This window comes from Martes martes (assembly GCF_963455335.1).
Source record: "Martes martes genome assembly, chromosome: 1".
In the NCBI taxonomy this organism is placed as follows: domain Eukaryota; kingdom Metazoa; phylum Chordata; class Mammalia; order Carnivora; family Mustelidae; genus Martes; species Martes martes.
Genome location: NC_137888.1, coordinates 202,807,701 through 202,825,321, shown reverse-complemented (window position 1 = coordinate 202,825,321; position 17,621 = coordinate 202,807,701). Strand labels below are relative to the sequence as shown.

At 53.6% G+C, this 17,621-nt stretch overlaps 1 protein-coding gene across 8 annotated transcripts; it reads right to left on the bottom strand.

The window, feature by feature from the left end:
- Window positions 1–6,358: 6,358 nt before the first annotated feature.
- FKBP8 (FKBP prolyl isomerase 8) lies at window positions 6,359–16,830 on the bottom strand. 8 transcript variants are annotated; one of them, XM_080798511.1, is made up of 9 exons: window positions 16,796–16,830; window positions 14,763–15,091; window positions 11,814–11,983; window positions 11,552–11,640; window positions 11,049–11,269; window positions 10,231–10,403; window positions 7,968–8,045; window positions 7,318–7,449; window positions 6,359–6,889 (listed from the first exon to the last, which is right to left on the bottom strand). In XM_080798511.1, the coding sequence occupies exons 1-9, from the start codon at window positions 16,822–16,824 to the stop codon at window positions 6,803–6,805; spliced, it is 1,308 nt and encodes a 435-aa protein (XP_080654637.1). In that variant the 5' UTR covers window positions 16,825–16,830; the 3' UTR covers window positions 6,359–6,802. The 8 variants fall into 8 exon arrangements, with proteins under 8 accessions (XP_080654637.1, XP_080654638.1, XP_080654639.1 ...); XM_080798512.1 differs by having other exon boundaries at window positions 11,049–11,266; window positions 16,796–16,827; XM_080798513.1 differs by lacking the exon at window positions 16,796–16,830 and adding an exon at window positions 16,463–16,544.
- Window positions 16,831–17,621: the final 791 nt, after the last annotated feature.

Here is a 17,621-nt window from a genome sequence, read left to right as displayed (position 1 = left end):
TCCACCATTTCCCTATTATGAATAGTGCTGCTGTGAACACTCATGTATAAGTTTTTGTGTGGATGAATGTCTTCCCTTTTCCTGGGTCTATACTTAAACGAGTGACATTACTAAGTCCTATTGTAATTCCATGTTTAACTTTCAAGGACCTGCCAGACTTTTTTCCACAGGAACTGTGAAGTTTAATCAATCTCTCATTTTACAGGTGGGGAAACTGAGGCTGGAAAACAGCACTGACTTGCCCAGGCAAGCTTCTCCTGGGCTCCTGGGTCTCCTAACCTGTAGGAAGTTCTTGTTTTCTTTTCCCCTTCAATCTAATTACAGACAGTGGTCATAAGATAAAGATTTTGAGTTAAGAGAGGAAGGTGAAATTCAGGGACCCATGTATCTCTACCAAGGTGACCTTCTTACTTCCGCCCACCACTGCCAAGTTGGCACTATCATCCATTTACTCCCTAACCATAAACTGCTGAGCCCAAGGCAATGCCAGATTCCTTGAAACATTCTCCCATACCTGCCATTAATATCTCCATTTACAAATGGAGAAACTAAGGCCCAGAGGGGTGAGGCAGGACTCAAGGAGAGTGGCACTGCCCGTGAGCGGGCTGGCTGGAACTTGAACTTAAGATCTTTCTGACCCAGAGCCTCCCTGATTACTCTTCACTCTGCCTCTGGCACCCAGGTCCCTTTCTGTATATTTCCTCATTGAGCACCCTCAGCACAGGGCCTAGCATGAACTAGGTGTTCAGGAAATATGTGCTGAATGAATAAATGATATCATTTAATTCTCCCAACACAGATATCAGCCCATTTTGTAGATGAGGAGAATGAGGCTCAGAATGGTTTCACACGCTGGCTGCAGAGATTCCAACTCCAGACTGCCTAAGCCCAGGGTCAAAACTCTGGAATCCCCTACCCTTCACCTGGGATCAGTCCCTCCTAAATGGAAGATGGCAGCACTTGCTCAGACACACTGAGCCCTCTGCCTGCTGTCTGAGCCCAGCTGTTTATCCAGGGGCTAGGCCAGATAAATATTGGAGCAGGCAGGGCTGCACTGCCCAGAGGGATCGCAGAAGGGCAGGAATAGGGTGGCTGAGGTGTGGGCAGTCTGGAGAGAAGGGTGGGGAGGATAGAGACAGCTGGACTGCTGAATGGAGAACATGGGAGGAGCCAGCTTTGAGGGCTGACCAGCTCACTGTGTAATAACACTGGGAAAGGCAGGACCCCTTTCTGAGCCTCTGTGAATTTAGCTCATAAACAGTAGTAACACTGAGAGTTTAAAATGCACCAGGCTCTGTGTTCAGTGCTTAGCATCCAAGACCACCTTTTGGAGTAAATACAGTGGTTTGGACTCATCCACCAGATGAGAAAACCAAGGCTTGGAGAAGTTAAGTGAATTAAGAACAGGGTGCCTGCCTGGCTTAGTTGTGGGAGCATGTGATTTTATTATCTCAGGGTTGTGAGTTCAAGCCCCAGGTTAGGTGCAGAGACACTTAAATAAATATTTTTAAAAAGAGAAGGTGGGGGGCACCTGGGTTGCTCAGTTGGTCAAGTGTCTGACTCTTGATTTTGGCTCAGGTCATGATATCAGGGTTGTGAGATCAAGCTGTGTCTCGGGTTCCATGCTGGGTGGAGCCTGCTTAAGATTCTCTCTCTCTCCCTCTGCCCCTGCCAACCCCTCTCCCTTCCTTCCTTACCCCCCCCCCCCAAAAGAGAGAAGGAATTAAGAACACCACAGCCATGGGCTGTGCTGCTTCACAAGCATTTCTCCACTTTATGCTTGATGCCCCAGTGGCTCCCAAAGGAACCCCAGGAAGCTGGTTGATCACCATGGGATGCCCCTGGACAAGCACTCCACCTGCCAAGCTCATTGCAGAAGTTCTAGCTCTATGACCCTCATCGGCTCCTCATTCCCTATATGGCTTGGGACGTGCCCTCCTCGGTGTGCCCACATCATAAAATATGGATAAGCACAGCAAACGGCAAATGGCATCATCATGGAAATCATTATTTGTTTGTTTAAGATTTTATGTTATTTATTTGACAGAGAGAGAGACATCAAAAGCAGGAACACAAACAGGGGGAGTGGGAGAGGGAGAAGCAGGCCTCCCGACAGGCAGGGAGCCCGATGCAGGGCTCGATCCCAGGACCCCAAGATCATGACCTGAGCTAAAGGCAGAAGGTTATCCCACTGAGCCACCCAGGTGTCCCGAGAGCACTCACTTTGGAGCTAGTCCCTCTGCATGATGGGCAGCCAGCATGCAGCCCCAGGGTCCCATGCCTGTTCCACCGCTCGCTCAGCTGGGCATCTCAGAACCAGCAAGTCTAGCTGTGATATTCGTGGCCATGGTTGATCACAGTGAAAGGATAAAAGTGCATAAGGCAGAGACCAGGAGAAACCAGGCAAGTATCCAGGCGTGGACCCCTTAATTCTCCCAGAAATCTTTGTGACAACATGCACAGAGTACTGCCAACCAAGGCAGCTCACCTGAGCCTTGTCCAGGGTTTTTACTGGGAAGGAGTGCTGACCACCCATGTGCTTGAACTCAGTCTCCAGCCGCTCCACAGGTCAAGCTGAAACCATGGGACCAAAGGCCCCACCCTAAATTATATTGTTAGCATAGACTCTCAGCCAGAACATCCCAAGAACTTAGAACATGACCTGCCAGGAGCTGACCGAGGGCCAGTCCTTTCTTGGGAACGTGCAGGTTTGAATAACCTAAGCCTGCTTAGTTATTTTTTTTACTGACCTACATCAGTAGGGCCTTCAAGTGCCCCCAAACCTCCATTTTGCTTCATGAATCAGCTGTATTCCTCCCTGTGACCCATGAAGAAGGTAAGGCCTAGCATTCCGTGGGAACAGTTTGTAGGGACAGCCGTGCAGACTCTTCCTCAAAGATGGCCGGTGTGCTTGCCAGACCTCCTGGGAACATTTCAGTGTTGGTTAAAACATCTCCATCAGGGGCACCTGGGTGGCTCAGTGGATTAAAGCCTCTGCCTTCAGCTCGGGTCATGATCCCAGGGTCTTGGGATCAAGCCCCACATCGGGCTCCCTGTTCAGCAGGGAGCCTGCTTCCTCCTCTCTTTCTCTCTCTCTCTGCCTGCCTCTCTGCCTGCTTGTGATTTCTATCTGGCAAATGAATAAATAAAATCTTTAAAAAAAAATCTCCATCAGCCCTGGTGACTGATGATTCCATGGTAATTTTCTTCCACCCACCCATCTGCCCACAAGCATTCATGATCACTCCTTTCTGACCTCTGCCCAATGAGGGAGGCTCCCCGATGAGGACACAACAGGCCACAGAACAAAACTGATCTAACCTGGCAGATGCCCCCTCCTCTAAAAGCCCACATGCAACAGAAAATCTAGGCTGACTCAGGCAAAAATAACTATTGGCTCTAATGACTGAAGAAATGAGACTCCAGGCCCAGCTAGCTCTAGGAGCTGAATGGGGTCACCAGGATGTGTCCAGGTCTCTTTCTCAGCTCTGCTCTCTGGGTGGCGTTCACTCTCAGGTCCCTCTTTATAGAGACAAAGATAACCATGGCAGTACCAGGCCATCATCCTGCCAGCTCAGGAGTCCCTGGAGAAGAGCACCTACTTCTCCGTGGCTCCAGAAGTATCAGGGCAGACTTTGATTGGCTCGTTGGGGGGTCACATGACCATCTAGGAGCCAACCACTGTGGCTGGGGTGCTAGAGTGCTCTGGTTGGTCAGGCCTGGGTTGCAGACCCACCCCTGAGGGCTGATGGGGAACCAGTCCCATCTGCATAGATAGACATGAGGGGGAGTTCCACCAGGAGGAGAAATAGAGGACAGGCATTCAGGGACCTGATGGTCCCACACTGGGTGACCCAGGAGGTTGTCCTTTAACAATGACTTGACATGGAGGCATGCAAAGGATGTCCAGCGCTCAGATGTGAATGCCTTCTCTCCCTCGCTCAAACACACACACACACACACACACACACACAGAGCTCATTCTGTCTTGCTCACTTCCAATTCATAGCCCACTGTGAGCTGCACCCCTCAAGGGCAAGGCCAGGTTGAGTCATTGCCTAAGACCAAGTATCCAGGAGGCACTGGTACATGTTTTCATGTGAAATAAAAATCCATCCTAGCTGTCCTCTGAATGTGTCATGTACTGCCCGGCCAGCACACCTCTTACACAAGCCATGCCAGTCCTGGGAGCACGCTTCACACCTGCCAAAGGACTCCGTGCCTTCAAGGAAACATCAGTGCCCCTTGTCCTGGACACCCTGTCCCCCCTCCCATTCAGACCAGAGGATGGAAAGACCAAGGGAAGGAACATACTAAAGTTCACACTCCTGGCATGGCCTTCAAAGCCTCTCTTGTTTCCTGGCTCTAACTTGCAGGGAGGTGTAGACCTGGCTGCTGGGCACAGCATGGGCTCTGAAGGGAGGTTGACCTGGGGCTAATCTTGCCCGTTGTGTCCAGGTGATGGGACCTTGGGTGGGAGCTGACTCCTTTCTGGGCCTCAGTATTCTTAGCTAATAATGGGCACAACCCAAAGAACCTTGGAGCAAAGCCGGACTCCAGCATTACTAGAAAGCTACAGCCTTCAGGACAGCATGGAACCCAGCGTGGGACCCACAAAGAAGACACAGAGGACAGAGAGATCCTGAGATCCTGAGCATGGAGCAGAGGCCAAAAGACTCACACATGTGTGATCAGCTGATTTTTAACAAGGCTGCCACAATAACTTGTTAGGAAAAAGAAAGTCTTCCCCACAGTTGTTTCTAGAACAACTGGATAGGCTACCTGGAAAATGAACCTCAACTCCAACCTCACACTGCACACAAACATTCACTGAAAGTGAATCGTGGATCTCTATAGAAAAGCTGAAGCCATAAACCTTTTAAAAGAAAACCTAGGGGTGCCTGGGTGGCTCAGTCATTAAGCGTCTGCCTTTGGCTCAGGTCATGATCCTAGGGTTCTGGGATTGAGCCCCGCATTGGGCTCCCTGCTTGTTGGGAAGCCTGCTTCTCCCTCTCCCACTCCCCCTGCTTGTGTTCCTGCTCTCGCTCTCCGTCAAATAAATAAATAAGATCCTTATATAATAAAAATAAAAAAGTAAAAGAACACCTTGAAAATCCCTACAAACCTGGTTAGCAAATATTGACAAAAAAATAAACTGAACTTCTTCAAAATTAAAATATCTGCTCTAAGAAAATGAAAAGCGAGCCCCAGAATGGGAAAAATATTCATAATATACCTACCGGAGAAAGGACTTGTCTCCAAAATATGCAAAGAATGGGCACAGAATGAAGCCACCGTGTGTCCCTGGTGGACTAATGCCACACTAATGATCAGTGCTTGGGAACGACGACGGCAGCTGTGACCCTCACAACCCAGGCCAGGAAGTCACCCTCCCAGCCCACCATCCCGCTGGTCACCACTCAGGCCAGCTCCCCAGGCTGAGGTCAGCAAGACTGAGGAAAGAGGGGGTGTCCTACCTAGGACTCTAGCCCGACCAAGCGTGGCCAACCCACAGCCCCTACTGCAGTGCCACCCACAGAGCCCCCTTGCTGTGTCTAAGCCTAAAGCAGCTGAATGCTGGAAAGGGTAGCAGGTTCAAGCCACCCACAGATCTGTGCCCAGAGAGTCATCCAGGTGGCTCACAGACCAGGACCCCAGAGAAGGCCTAACTGCTACCTTCTGCTAGGTGGCTATGGCCGGTGGCTTTCCCTCCTGCGGCTGGTAGGGGACAGGTGCAGCACAGACCCTTGTGGTGGTGGTCTATTCCTGGAGATCTCCTCTCCCGGAGGCAGAATGAAGGGTCACAGGTGCTGTCTTGACAGAGGCCTGACCACCTGCTCTGGCTGTGACGGTGGGCAGCATTTAAGGGAGAAACTCCTACAGCCCCAGGCTGGGGGGAAAACGAAACGAGATCAAGAGGAACTGCTGACCACATACTCTCCTTAACCTTGAACGCGCTGGGCTCAATCCTGCTCCAGGGCCTTTGCACTGGCTATGCTGTTACCCAGGCATGGGGCTATCTGCTTGCCGCACAGCCAGCCCCCTATGGTCGCTCAGGTCTCAGCACTGTCCCCAGTTAGATCCTGTCAGGATCCCCATTTTCAGATGAGGCAAAGGAGACAAAGAGAAGTGGAGTTTAACTGTGTGTAAACTCCTGCAGAGCTCAGCTGGGTACCAAGCTCTCTTCTCACCGCCCCACTTCTCCAGGTCTCTGCTGCCCCCTTTGTAAAGCAGATCTGCCGTGGCCTAAGAGGAGATGCCCCCACCCCAGCTTTAGTCCCGTATGACCTTGGATGTGACACTGGTTATCCCTGGCCCAGCCCTAAGCGACAGCAGAAGGGACTGGAGACAGCAGAGTGCGGGGTAGGAGGCTTTATTTCACTGAAGGAGTGGGAGGGAGAACCTGGACAGAGGGCAGCAGGCGGTGTGGGTGGGGACTGACGCTTGGACAGGGACTGGGTTGGGGAAGGGCTGCCCCCAGGCCTGTTGGGAAGGAGAAACTGAGGCTGGCCTCTGTTGAGACCTAACCCAAGGGGGTGGGGGTGGGGATGGGAATTGGGTCTGGAGGAATGAGGGCCCCCTCCCTCTGGGCTGGACATGGAGCCCGGGCCCTGCCTCACTTTCCTCCTATAGGGCCATAGTCCCTCCTGTCTCACTGGGGCCATGTGGCCCCCACACCTCACTGCTCCCGCCCCAGAGGAGGGGGCTGGATCAGACAGGGCAGTGGACAGGGAGCCTGGGGAAGTTAGGGAGCACGGGGTGGGGTCCGTGGTATGCGAGGGGGTAGTGGCCACCTGGGTGGTCAGTTCCTGGCAGCGATGACCACGGAGAGAGCCACGCCCCCCAGGGCAACAGCAGTCGCCCCAAACAGCCACTTCCAGGGGATGGACTGTGGATAAAGGGGAGGGAAGAGAAGGCTGGAGAGTGGTCAAGATTGCTTCCCCAGGCTTCAGCTACCAACATGGCCCAAAGAGGCCTCCCAGCAAACCACTGCCTGACAACGCCTTTCCCACCTTCTGGCAAACTCCTACTCATACATCAAAACTCAAGCCAAGTGTCCTCTGTTCTAGAACACCTCCCCTTCCCCTCTGGAAGAGTTATCACTCCCCACCCTGAGCCCTCCAAGTCTTCTTCCATTTTCTGCTCTAACCCTGACTGTACAGGGCTGAGGCTTCTCTGTGTTCCCAACATGGTCCAACATAGCCCAGTTGACATCAATGTTTGCAAAATGAAGAAACTCCTTCTGGGTGGCATGCCCTACCCTTAGCCCCTGCCCCTCCTCTGGGAATATCCCTGCGCCTGCCAGCCCCCGCTCACCCAGGCACCCTTGCCAGGACACTTGGCAGGCAGCCGGCTGGGGTTCCCCAGCATTTTCCGGTACAGGGCGGTCTCTGTGCTCCTCTGGGCCGCGTGCTTCTTCACCAGTTTTGAAAGCTCTGCATGGATCGTCTGCAAGAGGTGGGTGTCAGTTGGGCTAAGAACATGCAGTGGTAGCAGCCAATCTGACCATCGTCTCCGATATTCTGCCTTTCTGGGGAACCCTGGTCACTTTGGGGCGAGGACCACTGGGACACGAAAGTTCCACCTGCTCCTCTCGGGCATCAGCAAAGTAGGGGCTGTGATCTCTATCCCTCTAGGCAACCAGTGGATGGGGCAGAGCACAAGGTGGCCAGGAGAGAGGAAGATTTTGGTAGAAAACCTGAGGACATGGACACTGGCCATGTTGGTAGCACCCTTGGCCTCTGGGATTCTGGCTGGGGAGGGGTGAGCCCAGACCATCTATGCAGGGGTCATGAGGGTCTTAGCAAGCTGGCTAGGGCTCTTCAGTCACCCAGCCCCTCGCCATCACTGCCCAGGCTAGAACCCCATATGGAGAGCCACAGCAAGCAGGACAAGGCAAAGACCACAGGATGACTTCCCAGACAAGCTAGAAGGGTAGGTCCCAAGGCTACCTCCTTTCTGCTCACCTTGTTGGAAGGTTCCAGCTTCAGGGCTGCCCTCAGAATGGGGATGGCCTCACTGTACTCCCCTTGCTGGGCCAGCACCTGTGGGAGGAAATGGATGGAGTCATTCTGGAACCACAGTGCACCATGATCTTCTTCAAAAGGCCCAGCCCTTGGAGTGCCTGGGTGGCTCAGTGGGTTAAGCCTCTGCCTTCGGCTCAGGTCATAATCTCAGGGTCCAGGGATAGAGCCCCACATCAGGCTCTCTGCTTGGCAGGTAGCCTGCTTCCCCCTCTCTCTCTGCCTGCCTCTCTGCCTACTTGTGATCTCTCTCTCTGTCAAATAAAATCTTTAAAAAAAAAAAAAAAAAAAGCCTCTGCCTTCAGCTCAGGTCATGATCCCAGGGTCCAGGGATCTGGATCTGATCTCTCTGTCAAATAAAATCTTTAAAAAAAAAAAAAAAAAAAAAGCCTCTGCCTTCAGCTCAGGTCATGATCCCAGGGTCCAGGGATCGAGCCCCGCATCGGGCTCTCTGCTCAGCAGGGAGCCTGCTTCCTCCTCTCTCTCTCTCTCTCTGCCTGCTTCTCTGCCTACTTGTGATCTCTGTCTGTCAAATAAATAAATAAAAATCTCAAAAAAAAAAAAAAAAAAGGCCCAGCCCTGCTAGGCTCCTGGCCACCCCAACTAGTCCCAAATCTATCACCCACAATCACCCCAGGGACCCAGCCACCCTTATACCGTCCCTGAGCCTTCGGATGACATAAGCGCCCCACTAGGCTCAGTGTCGTCCCAATCTGCTCCCTCTTCCGCACGTGTCTCAGCCTTTGCAAGAAAACTAGGTGCTGGCCTCACCTCCTCCCTTGCCACCCTAGCTGGCTCAAGAAGCCAAATGAGCATTTCCAAAGCTTTGACTACAGTGAATGATTCAGTGAATGACACCTGAACCATGCAGGTGTCACTGACAGACATGGAAGCCTTGAACTTTCTGAGTGAGCAGGTAGAAGCACCTTGGTCACCCTGAGGGGAAAACCTACAGCAGACAGGCACAGCATCCCAACAACATTGCTAATGCCTGGATCCAGCCATGCCTGAAGCCAACACCCTATACTTGGCAATTCCATAAGTTATTAATTCCTCCTCTTGTCTGTATCTGTTAGGATGGGTTTGTATCGCCTACAACCAGCAGATATAAATGTGAGGATATAGGAGCAGACAATTCCACTGCCCCCAAGAGCATTAGACCCCTAAAAAAATAGAGATAGCATCTTCTTCCCACGTTTCTACACAGAACCCTACACACAAGTGGTTAAAAAATGCCGGTTGGAGGGAAGCCCTGCTCATGCCTCTCATCAACAGGCTAGGTGACCCACCATTTGCTTGTGTCTCAGTTTCCCCAGTTTACTGCTAAAGGTGCTGAATCCCCCCCCACCCCCCACACCAAATACACACACACACACACACACACACACACACACACGGGTGGACATGAATAGCAGATGGGGGCAAAAGCAATTACGGTCAAGTCTACACAGGCCAAATTCATCCCTACATTCCACAGCATTTACTGGGCACCCACTGTGTACCTGGCCCTGTTTGCATGGCTAGAGATTTACCAGTGAGTGAAATGGACAAAATCTCCAGCTTCTAGTAAAGGACCACGATGACACCTGCCTCTGCTAACGGTACCGAGGTAAACATGAAGACAGGGCAGGGGGTCAGGTGGGTGGTGGGGAGAGTTTCCTGAGGAGGTGACATCGGAGCAAAGACCTGAAGGAGGTGAAAGCGGGACCCATGGGGCGATCTGGGGTGTGAACGTCTCAGGCAGAAGGCAGAGCCTGTGCAAAGTCACTAGGGTGGGAATAACCCCAGCCTGGGCAGCAAGCAGTGAGGAAGCTGAACAGGACAGAGAGAAGGAAGAGGAGAGATGGAAGGGGATGGTGGGAGGACCCAATGACCCAGAGCCCCAAGGGCTGCAACGAGGACTTGGCTTTTTACTCTGAGACATGTGAACCATGGAGGATTATATACAAGGAGCAGTCACCAAAGGGCCACCGGGCAGTGTCAGCAGTTAGAAGGGAACCTAAGACCTACGGTTCAAGTCTGGCTTGTCAACGAATTGCTATGATCCAGACCACACCCCAGCACCTGTCTGGGACTCAGTTTCCCCACCTGTATCCCAGAGAGCTTGGCTGGCTGATGCCCGTGCTCGTCTCAAATCCAGTGTTTGGAACCAGCCCCACTGCTCTGGGTGTGGGGGAATCAGTGGGTCCACCTGCCCGCAGCTCACCTTGCCCTTGCGGAAGAGAGCCTTGATGTTGTCGGGCTGGTGCTCCAGCACAAGGCTGCAGGAGCGCAGTGCGGCTCGGTAGTGGTCCAGCTTCAGCTGTGATGCTGCCAGGTTGTTCAGACATTTCACCTTCAGCTGCAGGAGCTGCTCCTCCTCCTCGAATGTCATGTCCACTGCAGTGGGGGGCAGGGGGAGGCTGGCGTTCAACCGTGGTCGTGGTTACCGCACCGCCAGCCCCCCACAGCCGCCCATCTGTGGAGGGCTGGCCACCTCTGACCCCAGGGAAAGGCGCCCCACACACTGTGACCCAGGCCAAGGCCCACTCCCTCTGGACCTGGTGGCAGAGGGGACTGGGTGGAGAGGGCCTCAGAGTACCCCAGTCCCAAGAGACTGGAGAGAGGGGCTCTGAATTCCCAGGGGCGGGGCCTCCACCATCTATTCCTTGGAAGACCTCAAGCCTCTCTGGTCTCAGTTTCCCTGTTTCTAACACAGGCCAAGACCAGCCCATCCTCAGGGCGCTCCTAAGAAGTAAGACTGAGCCTAAGCAATGCGAAGACCTAACCACAGGGCACGTGGATTGACATGGTCCATGGTCACTCACATTCCAACAACTACCTGCGTTCTGTACTATTCTGCTGATTGGGGACATACAGTAAGTCTACAGTGGACTCTAGTCTAAAGGTCAGGGATAGTTGAACATCTATCCACATTCTGGAATATTCTAGATCATTCTGAGTCTGAGTCCTTCTGCAGCTGGATGCTTCTGGCATGAGTGGATGGCTTCGCAGGGGGGCGGCAGGATTTGACTTGGCACTCACCTTTGGCGCTAGAGGTGATGGCCTTGATGGCGAGGTCGTAGGAATTGGCAGCCAACACAAAGTCGGCCCGCTGGTAGTGGGCATTGCCACACTCCCGCTTCCGGTTGGCCAGAGCCACACGCTCCTGCCCTGTGAGCATTTCCAGGTCAGGCCCATCCACGGCAGTCTTCAGGGTCACCTCCAGGCACAGGGCCGCGTGTGGGGGGATGTACGGGTTCCTGCTGGGGGATGGGGCAAGAGCAGCACTCAGACCCAGCGGCCACCATGAGCGAACCCCAGACACACTGGGTTGTAGGGAGCAGGGGGGAAAGGGCGAGGGCTCAAGACTTGAGAGCTGGCCCCACCATCACCCCCTCCTCAGTGAAACAAAAGGGAAGTAACTTGCCACCCATGGGCTTCCTGACTTGGTGAGTGACTTCCCCTCCCCAAGTCTGTTTCTTCTGCTATCAATTTGGTGGGCAAAGGGGTCCCCCATGGGGACCCTGCTGGTAACAGGTTCTCACCTGCCCTGGGGGCCATAGCAGTACTTGGAATCAGCAGTGACCATAGCTGTCTCCCCCACATCCATGAGTGGAACGCTGAGATCCAGGGCCTGGGTGTGCGGGGGCAAGAGGGTCAGGCAGGCTCAGGTACAGAGTAGCAATGCCATGCCCACTCCGACCCCACCACCGCCCTGCCCCCCAGCGGCCACCCCCTCCCCTCAGTCCCCGCAGGCCTCCTCCACTCAGCTCCAGACCAGCTGCCAGGGCCCTCGCGCCCTCCCACCTGGATGACATCACAGTCGCCCAGGGTGAACACCAGCTCTGGCTCTTCCTGCACCCGAGTGCCGTTCTCCAGCGAGGTCTGCAGCTGCACAGTGACTACCTGGCCTTTAGCTGGGCGGCTCGAGCCGGGTGGCCCTGGGACCAGCGTCTTCTTCCGTAACAGCCCGTTCCCTGCCGGGGACCGGGGATGAGCAGTCTATCACCACACAGGTCAGATGGGTGCTTGCTTCCCCAGCACCCCTCTCCCAGCACCCAGTTGAGCCTCAAAGAGCTGCTCTGCCACTTACTGGGTAGGTGATCCCATGCCCCTGGGACTGTCCCTGGCTGGACACTAGGCATGAAAGGATCAATCTGAGGGGTGACAATAATGGCCCGTCTGACCATTATCTTAAGAAAATTTAGATCTGGGATGCCTGGGTGGCTCAGTTGGTTAAGCATCTGCCTTCGGCTCAGGTCATGATCCTGGGGTTCTGGGATCAAGTACCACATCGGGCTCCTTGCTCAGTGAAGAGCCTGCTTCTCCCTCTGCCTATCACTCCCCTGCTTGTGTGCACATACACCCCTTCTCTGACAAGTAAATAAATAAATCTTTAAAAAAAGAAAAGAAAATTAAGTCTCGGCCAGGACAAAGAGCTGAGAAAAGTCATCCTGCCAAGTAGAATCAGGCTCGCAGGGATGTCCAGGATAGACTCTGGAGCCACCCTCCACTCCCTCTCCTGGTTTCCATCCAGCCCTTCAACACTGGGCCTCCATTTACCTAGCCATGAAATGGGGTCATCAGGGAGACTCCTGGTGACACCCAGTGAGCAGTCTGCTTGGTTATCAGAGTTTCTGTGACACCAGGATTGTGTCTCTACCAAAGCAGCACATCACTACACTTCAAAGTTAAGCAGCCAGACGGCCTATAAGCAACAGTGTCCCTGATGGGCCCACAGCCCATGTTTTCCTCCAATCCCCAAGCAATCACAGGAATGGCCAAATGGCCATGGCAAACAGCTACTGAGCAGCCGTGAGGCCCAGCACCCTCACGAATCCACTGAAGGAACCCGCACAACAAAGACAGCCACTGTCATCCCACGACCACCACTGAGGCAACTGAGGGCTTACACCTGTGAGGCCCATCAGACTAATATCTGCAGTCATCCATATTCCCAGCATTTACCTGGATTCCATAATATTCCACCAGTTTGGGATATACTGTAACTCTGAATGGACCTTTGACTAAAGGTGAAGGACAGGGAAATAACTGTTAATATTCTGGAATACTCTAGAATGTTCCAAATTTCTGTACTGTTCCCCAACTTGTCCATGCTCCACATCCAGTTTCAGAACTCATCTAGTGGCTCCCTAGGAATCCCTGTGTCTCTTAAGTTTCTGGGCACGAATGGTAGATGTGCTGGTCGGGTTATAAGCAGGCACTGCCTCTTCTCTTATCTCAGTAGACTCTGGGCAAATCATGTACCCTCTCAAGGCCTCAGTTTCCTTGGACAGAAGCCCAAATTCTCACCTCAGAAAGCAGCTGGCTCAAACATAAACGGACAGTCAGGTTCGTGCTCAGAGGGAAAGCAGAGCAGCTCTTAATATCAGTAAAGAAAAGCTTCCCAAATTCTAATACAGCCAAGGAGGCTGTCTGCTGGTCAAGCACCTCCATTCACTGAGCCTCAGTTCCCTCATCTGTAAGACGGGGAGATGGTGAGACGCCTGGGTGGCTGAATTGGTTAAGCGTCTGCCTTGGGTTTGGGACATGATCCCGGAGTCCCAGAATCGAGTCCCGAATCTACTTCTCCCTCAGACCCTCTCCCTTCTCATGCATGCACGTGCGCTCTCTCTCAAATAAATAAATAAAATCTTAAAAAAAAAAATGGGGATTTGGTAAGAATTACATTACAGGATCGTTGTAAGGCTAAAATATGATGTGCGGGCCTGGCACGGACCCAGTGCTCAGCAAATATTACCTGGTGTTATTTTTATTTTTTGTAATGTTATTATTTATTTATTTGAGACAGAGCAAGAACGAGAGACAGCATGACCTGGGGTAGGGGCAGGCAGAGAGGGAGTAGCAAACTCCCCTCCAAGCAGAGAGCATGATGTGGGGATGTGGGAATTCCATCCCTGGACCCTGACTGAGATCATGACCTGAGCCGAAGACAGATGCTTAACTGACTGAGCCACCCAGGCACCCCAACCTGGTGTTATATTTAGAAGTGGCATTTCTATCAGCAGTAGAGATGATAACAGTAACAATTCTGTATTATCAAATCAGGATTATTTGACACTATTGCTTTAATATCAGTATTTGTGATCCTATTAACGATGTTTCACTACCATCATTATTAGTGGACACTAGCGTTATTTAATATACAAAGTATTAGTACCAGTAGCAGTATTTCTCTCTAGTTTCTGGGGTCACTATCATGGGGTACATGATGGGGCATGTGTGTGGGATCCCCCAGTTTCTTTCTTGTAGGCCTTCTCTGAGCAGTTATAATGCTAATGCATGCTATGAGTCAGACAGAGGATTGAACAAAATGAGATGTTTTCCAGATCTATTTGACCCCTGGACACATTTTCAGGAAAGAGGCACTTGTCAGACAAATGCCAAAAAAGGAAGCAGTGGGGGTTGGGAGCTGCCAGCACCTGGAGTACTGGCTGTGTGGCTCTGGGCAGGTGACTCAGCCTCTCTGAGCTGCTCTTAGCAGCTCTGAGAAATAGGGCTAGAACACGACGTGCATGTGTGCATGTGACAATGAAAGGGGTTCTCAGATATGAAGTGTCTCAACCAGTTGCCTGTGGCAAGGGATCACCGTGGTTACATGTTTGACTTCCAAACTACTACATAGCAGAGAGGGATAAATGAGGCTCAGGGGAGAAGAGGGCCTAAGCCAAGGTCATTCCTGAACCTGAGCTGTCCAGGTCATGTGGGTCAACCCAAGCCACCCCTGCTCCTTACCCAGGATGTCCAGCCACTCATCCGGGGCTGGGGCGGGCTCGGGCTCAGGCTCCATGGCGGCCAGGAACTCTCGGGCCAGGGCCCCAGGCTGCTCGGCCTCCTCCAGTGGAGGCCGCCCCACGTCTTCAAGTGGTGGCAGCTCACTCAGGTCTTCCTCCTCCTCCTCCTCCTCCTCCTCCTCCTCCTCGCCCTCTGCATCTTCCACCCCATCCAGCACCTCGAAGTCCTCGAGTGGTGGGACCCCAGCAGGTGGTGGGGCAGTGGGCTCAGGCCCCGAGGCAGAGGGCTCAGCACAGGAAGCCATGCTGCTGGGGGGACGGGAATTGGCCCTGGTGGGGGAATGGATGGGGTAAGAATCCCACCCTCACATTCACCTCTGCATCCATTCACCCTACTTCTAATCACCTGCTGTGTGACTTAGGAGCACCCGGCCTTAATTTCAACTGTACAGTGGGTAAAGAACAACCCAGGCTTGTCCCACACATCGAACCCTAGCCATCAATCAGTTTCAATATTAGCTGTTTTACAGCTGATTATTTTTTAGTTTTTACAAATACCCAGAATAGGAAACATCCTCTGCCCCCATATTTTATAGAAAAGTAAATTGAGGCCCAGAGGAGCAAAGCTATTTGCCCAAGGTCACAGAGCAAGGTAACTGCAGGGACAGAATTTGAACCTGGGGTTTTAAATGCCCAGAGGGGGTTGCTAGGATTTTTTTAGGGTGACTGAAGTCTCAGGAAGTCTGTTTTTAGAGCCCAAAGGGAACTGAATCTTTACCAGGACTCCCACCTCCAGCTGCCCCTTCTCCTAAAGGTTGCCACTAGAAATCCCAAGCCTTTTCTTTCCATACCCTGAATCTAATACCACTCCCCCAATGCCAAGGACCCTGGCCCATACCCTTCCCTGGGAGCCCTTCCTCCTCTCCTCAAGACTCCTGACCACTCTCTCAAAGTAGCCTCCTTTACAGGGGTGGTCAAGACCCCCCAAGGGATCCTACAGCCTCCTCTTCTGGCTATGAACAACTGCCCCTCTTCCCCAGGCCCCAAGCTCAGAGGTAGTAAAGCCTAGCTTTCATTCTAATTCTAACCCACAGCATCTCCTCCCTAACCCTCACCTGCCTGCTCCTTCCGGACTCCGGCCCCATTTTCTGAGACCCTCCCAGCCCCCACCCCCACAATCCCCTGCGCCCGCATAACTCGCCCTCCCCCCTCCCCCAACCACCGCCCCCAGCCTGGGCCAGCTCTCCCCATAGCCGCTCAGTCGACCCGTAAACACCCTGATGTCCCCAGACGCCCCTCAACGGATCGCATCATACCCTACACCCTCCAGACGACACCCCCATCCGGGCCTGGCTCTCCGTCAACCTCCCACCCAGGCCCCCAACGCCTCATGCCTGTTTGACGCCACCAGTCTGGGGCCCCCGACCCCCCGCACCCCTCGAGGCCCCCGGTCCTGCACTTCTCTGCCAGCACCGCCCCCACCTACTCCCCTCAGTCCCCTTCGGTTCCCACCCCCAGACGCCCGCGCTCGGCCGCGCCCCCTCTAGCACTCCGACCCTCCGCGCCCCCCGGCTCGCCTCCCCCCTCAGCCCTTGGCCCCGCCCATCGGCCCCAGCCCCCGTCGTCCCGGCACCCAGACCAGCCCAGGCCTGGGCAGCGCCCCCAGCCGGCGCAACCCTGCCGGCGCCCCGGGACACGTGCCTCCGGCTCCGGGACCCCCGCCTGGGGTCCTGCGCCCCCCTCCCCGCCCCCAGCCGCGACCGCCGCGCCTCGGGAACCAGGCTCCGGCGCCCGGCCCCGCCCCCACCGCGCCCATTGGCCGCCGCTGCTGCGACTGTAGCATCCATTGGTCTGTGCGCACATCCGTCTCGGAAGCAAGCACCACCCCCTTCCTGCTTGTTTCCGCGGGGCGTTCTTAAAGGGGCAGAGGTTGCCGCGCCACCCGGAGAGGGGGCGGGGGCGGGGGCGGAGGCGGGAGAAGGGGTCTCCGGGGTCTCTTCGCCAATCAGCGCCGCGCTGCCTACCAGGACTCACCGTTCCCGTCTGAGCTTCATCTTGCTCATCTGCGAAATGGGGATAAACACTCCCGTGCACGCACTCTCACCTTGTGGGGGCTGTTGGGAGGACAGCCCTAAAAGGTGGTGCCTTAAGGAGCTCAGACGTGACCGTCAGTGCAGCTCTGGGACTGCTGGACGACCCATCCTTAAGCCCTAATTACAGATGTGGACCCAAGGTCTAGAGGGGAGCGATCACCCAAGGGCATGCAGAACCTCCGCCCCCCTCGCGTGGTCTAATCCCCGAGAAAGGTTTTCTTTTGCACAGAGAAGAAATGCAATTAATGGTTAGGTGAGGGAGTGAGCAAGCGGAGCTGCTGGAAGGAGTTTCTTCTCCCTGCACCCTCTGCTAGAGGGTGATAAGATACCCATGGCCTCGGGAGAAGGTGGTAGCTTTGATTAAATGGTTTTTATGGATCTTGTTTTGAAAAGGAGGGGGGACACTTACTCTTCCCTCGTTCTATTTTGTTTCCTTCCCAGGAGTTACCATTTGCCGATCTCCTTCGTTCTTAATCCCACTCTGCTCCACCCTGGGAAGAATTTTGCCTGTTTTGTCCCCACTGCATCCTTGATTGATGCCTAGCACCTATGGTATGGGAGTTGGATAAATGAATGAATGAATGAGTCACTGGCTATTGGAGGTAGCTAACACCAGAGGAGGTAACTGGCTTTGGAGGTAACTAACTTGTCAGATTGGTGCTCCTTCTAAGGTCACCTCCTACAGGAAGCTCTCCCAGACCTCCCCAAGGCAAAGCCTGATTGGCTGCCCTCTTAGCATGATGAACCTTCACTTCATAACTGATTTT

What these genes read in the sequence shown, in the direction of transcription:
- FKBP8 (XM_080798511.1), bottom strand. Translation starts at nt 16,824, where the DNA reads ATGAGCAAGATGAAGCTCAGACGGGAACG. An exon ending in CATCACCTCTAGCGCCAAAG is followed by an intron (nt 10,404 to 11,048) that starts GTGAGTGCCAAG and finishes CCCCCACTGCAG; the next exon opens with TGGACATGACATTCGAGGAG. An exon ending in CTCTCTTCCGCAAGGGCAAG is followed by an intron (nt 8,046 to 10,230) that starts GTGAGCTGCGGG and finishes TTCCTCCCACAG; the next exon opens with GTGCTGGCCCAGCAAGGGGA.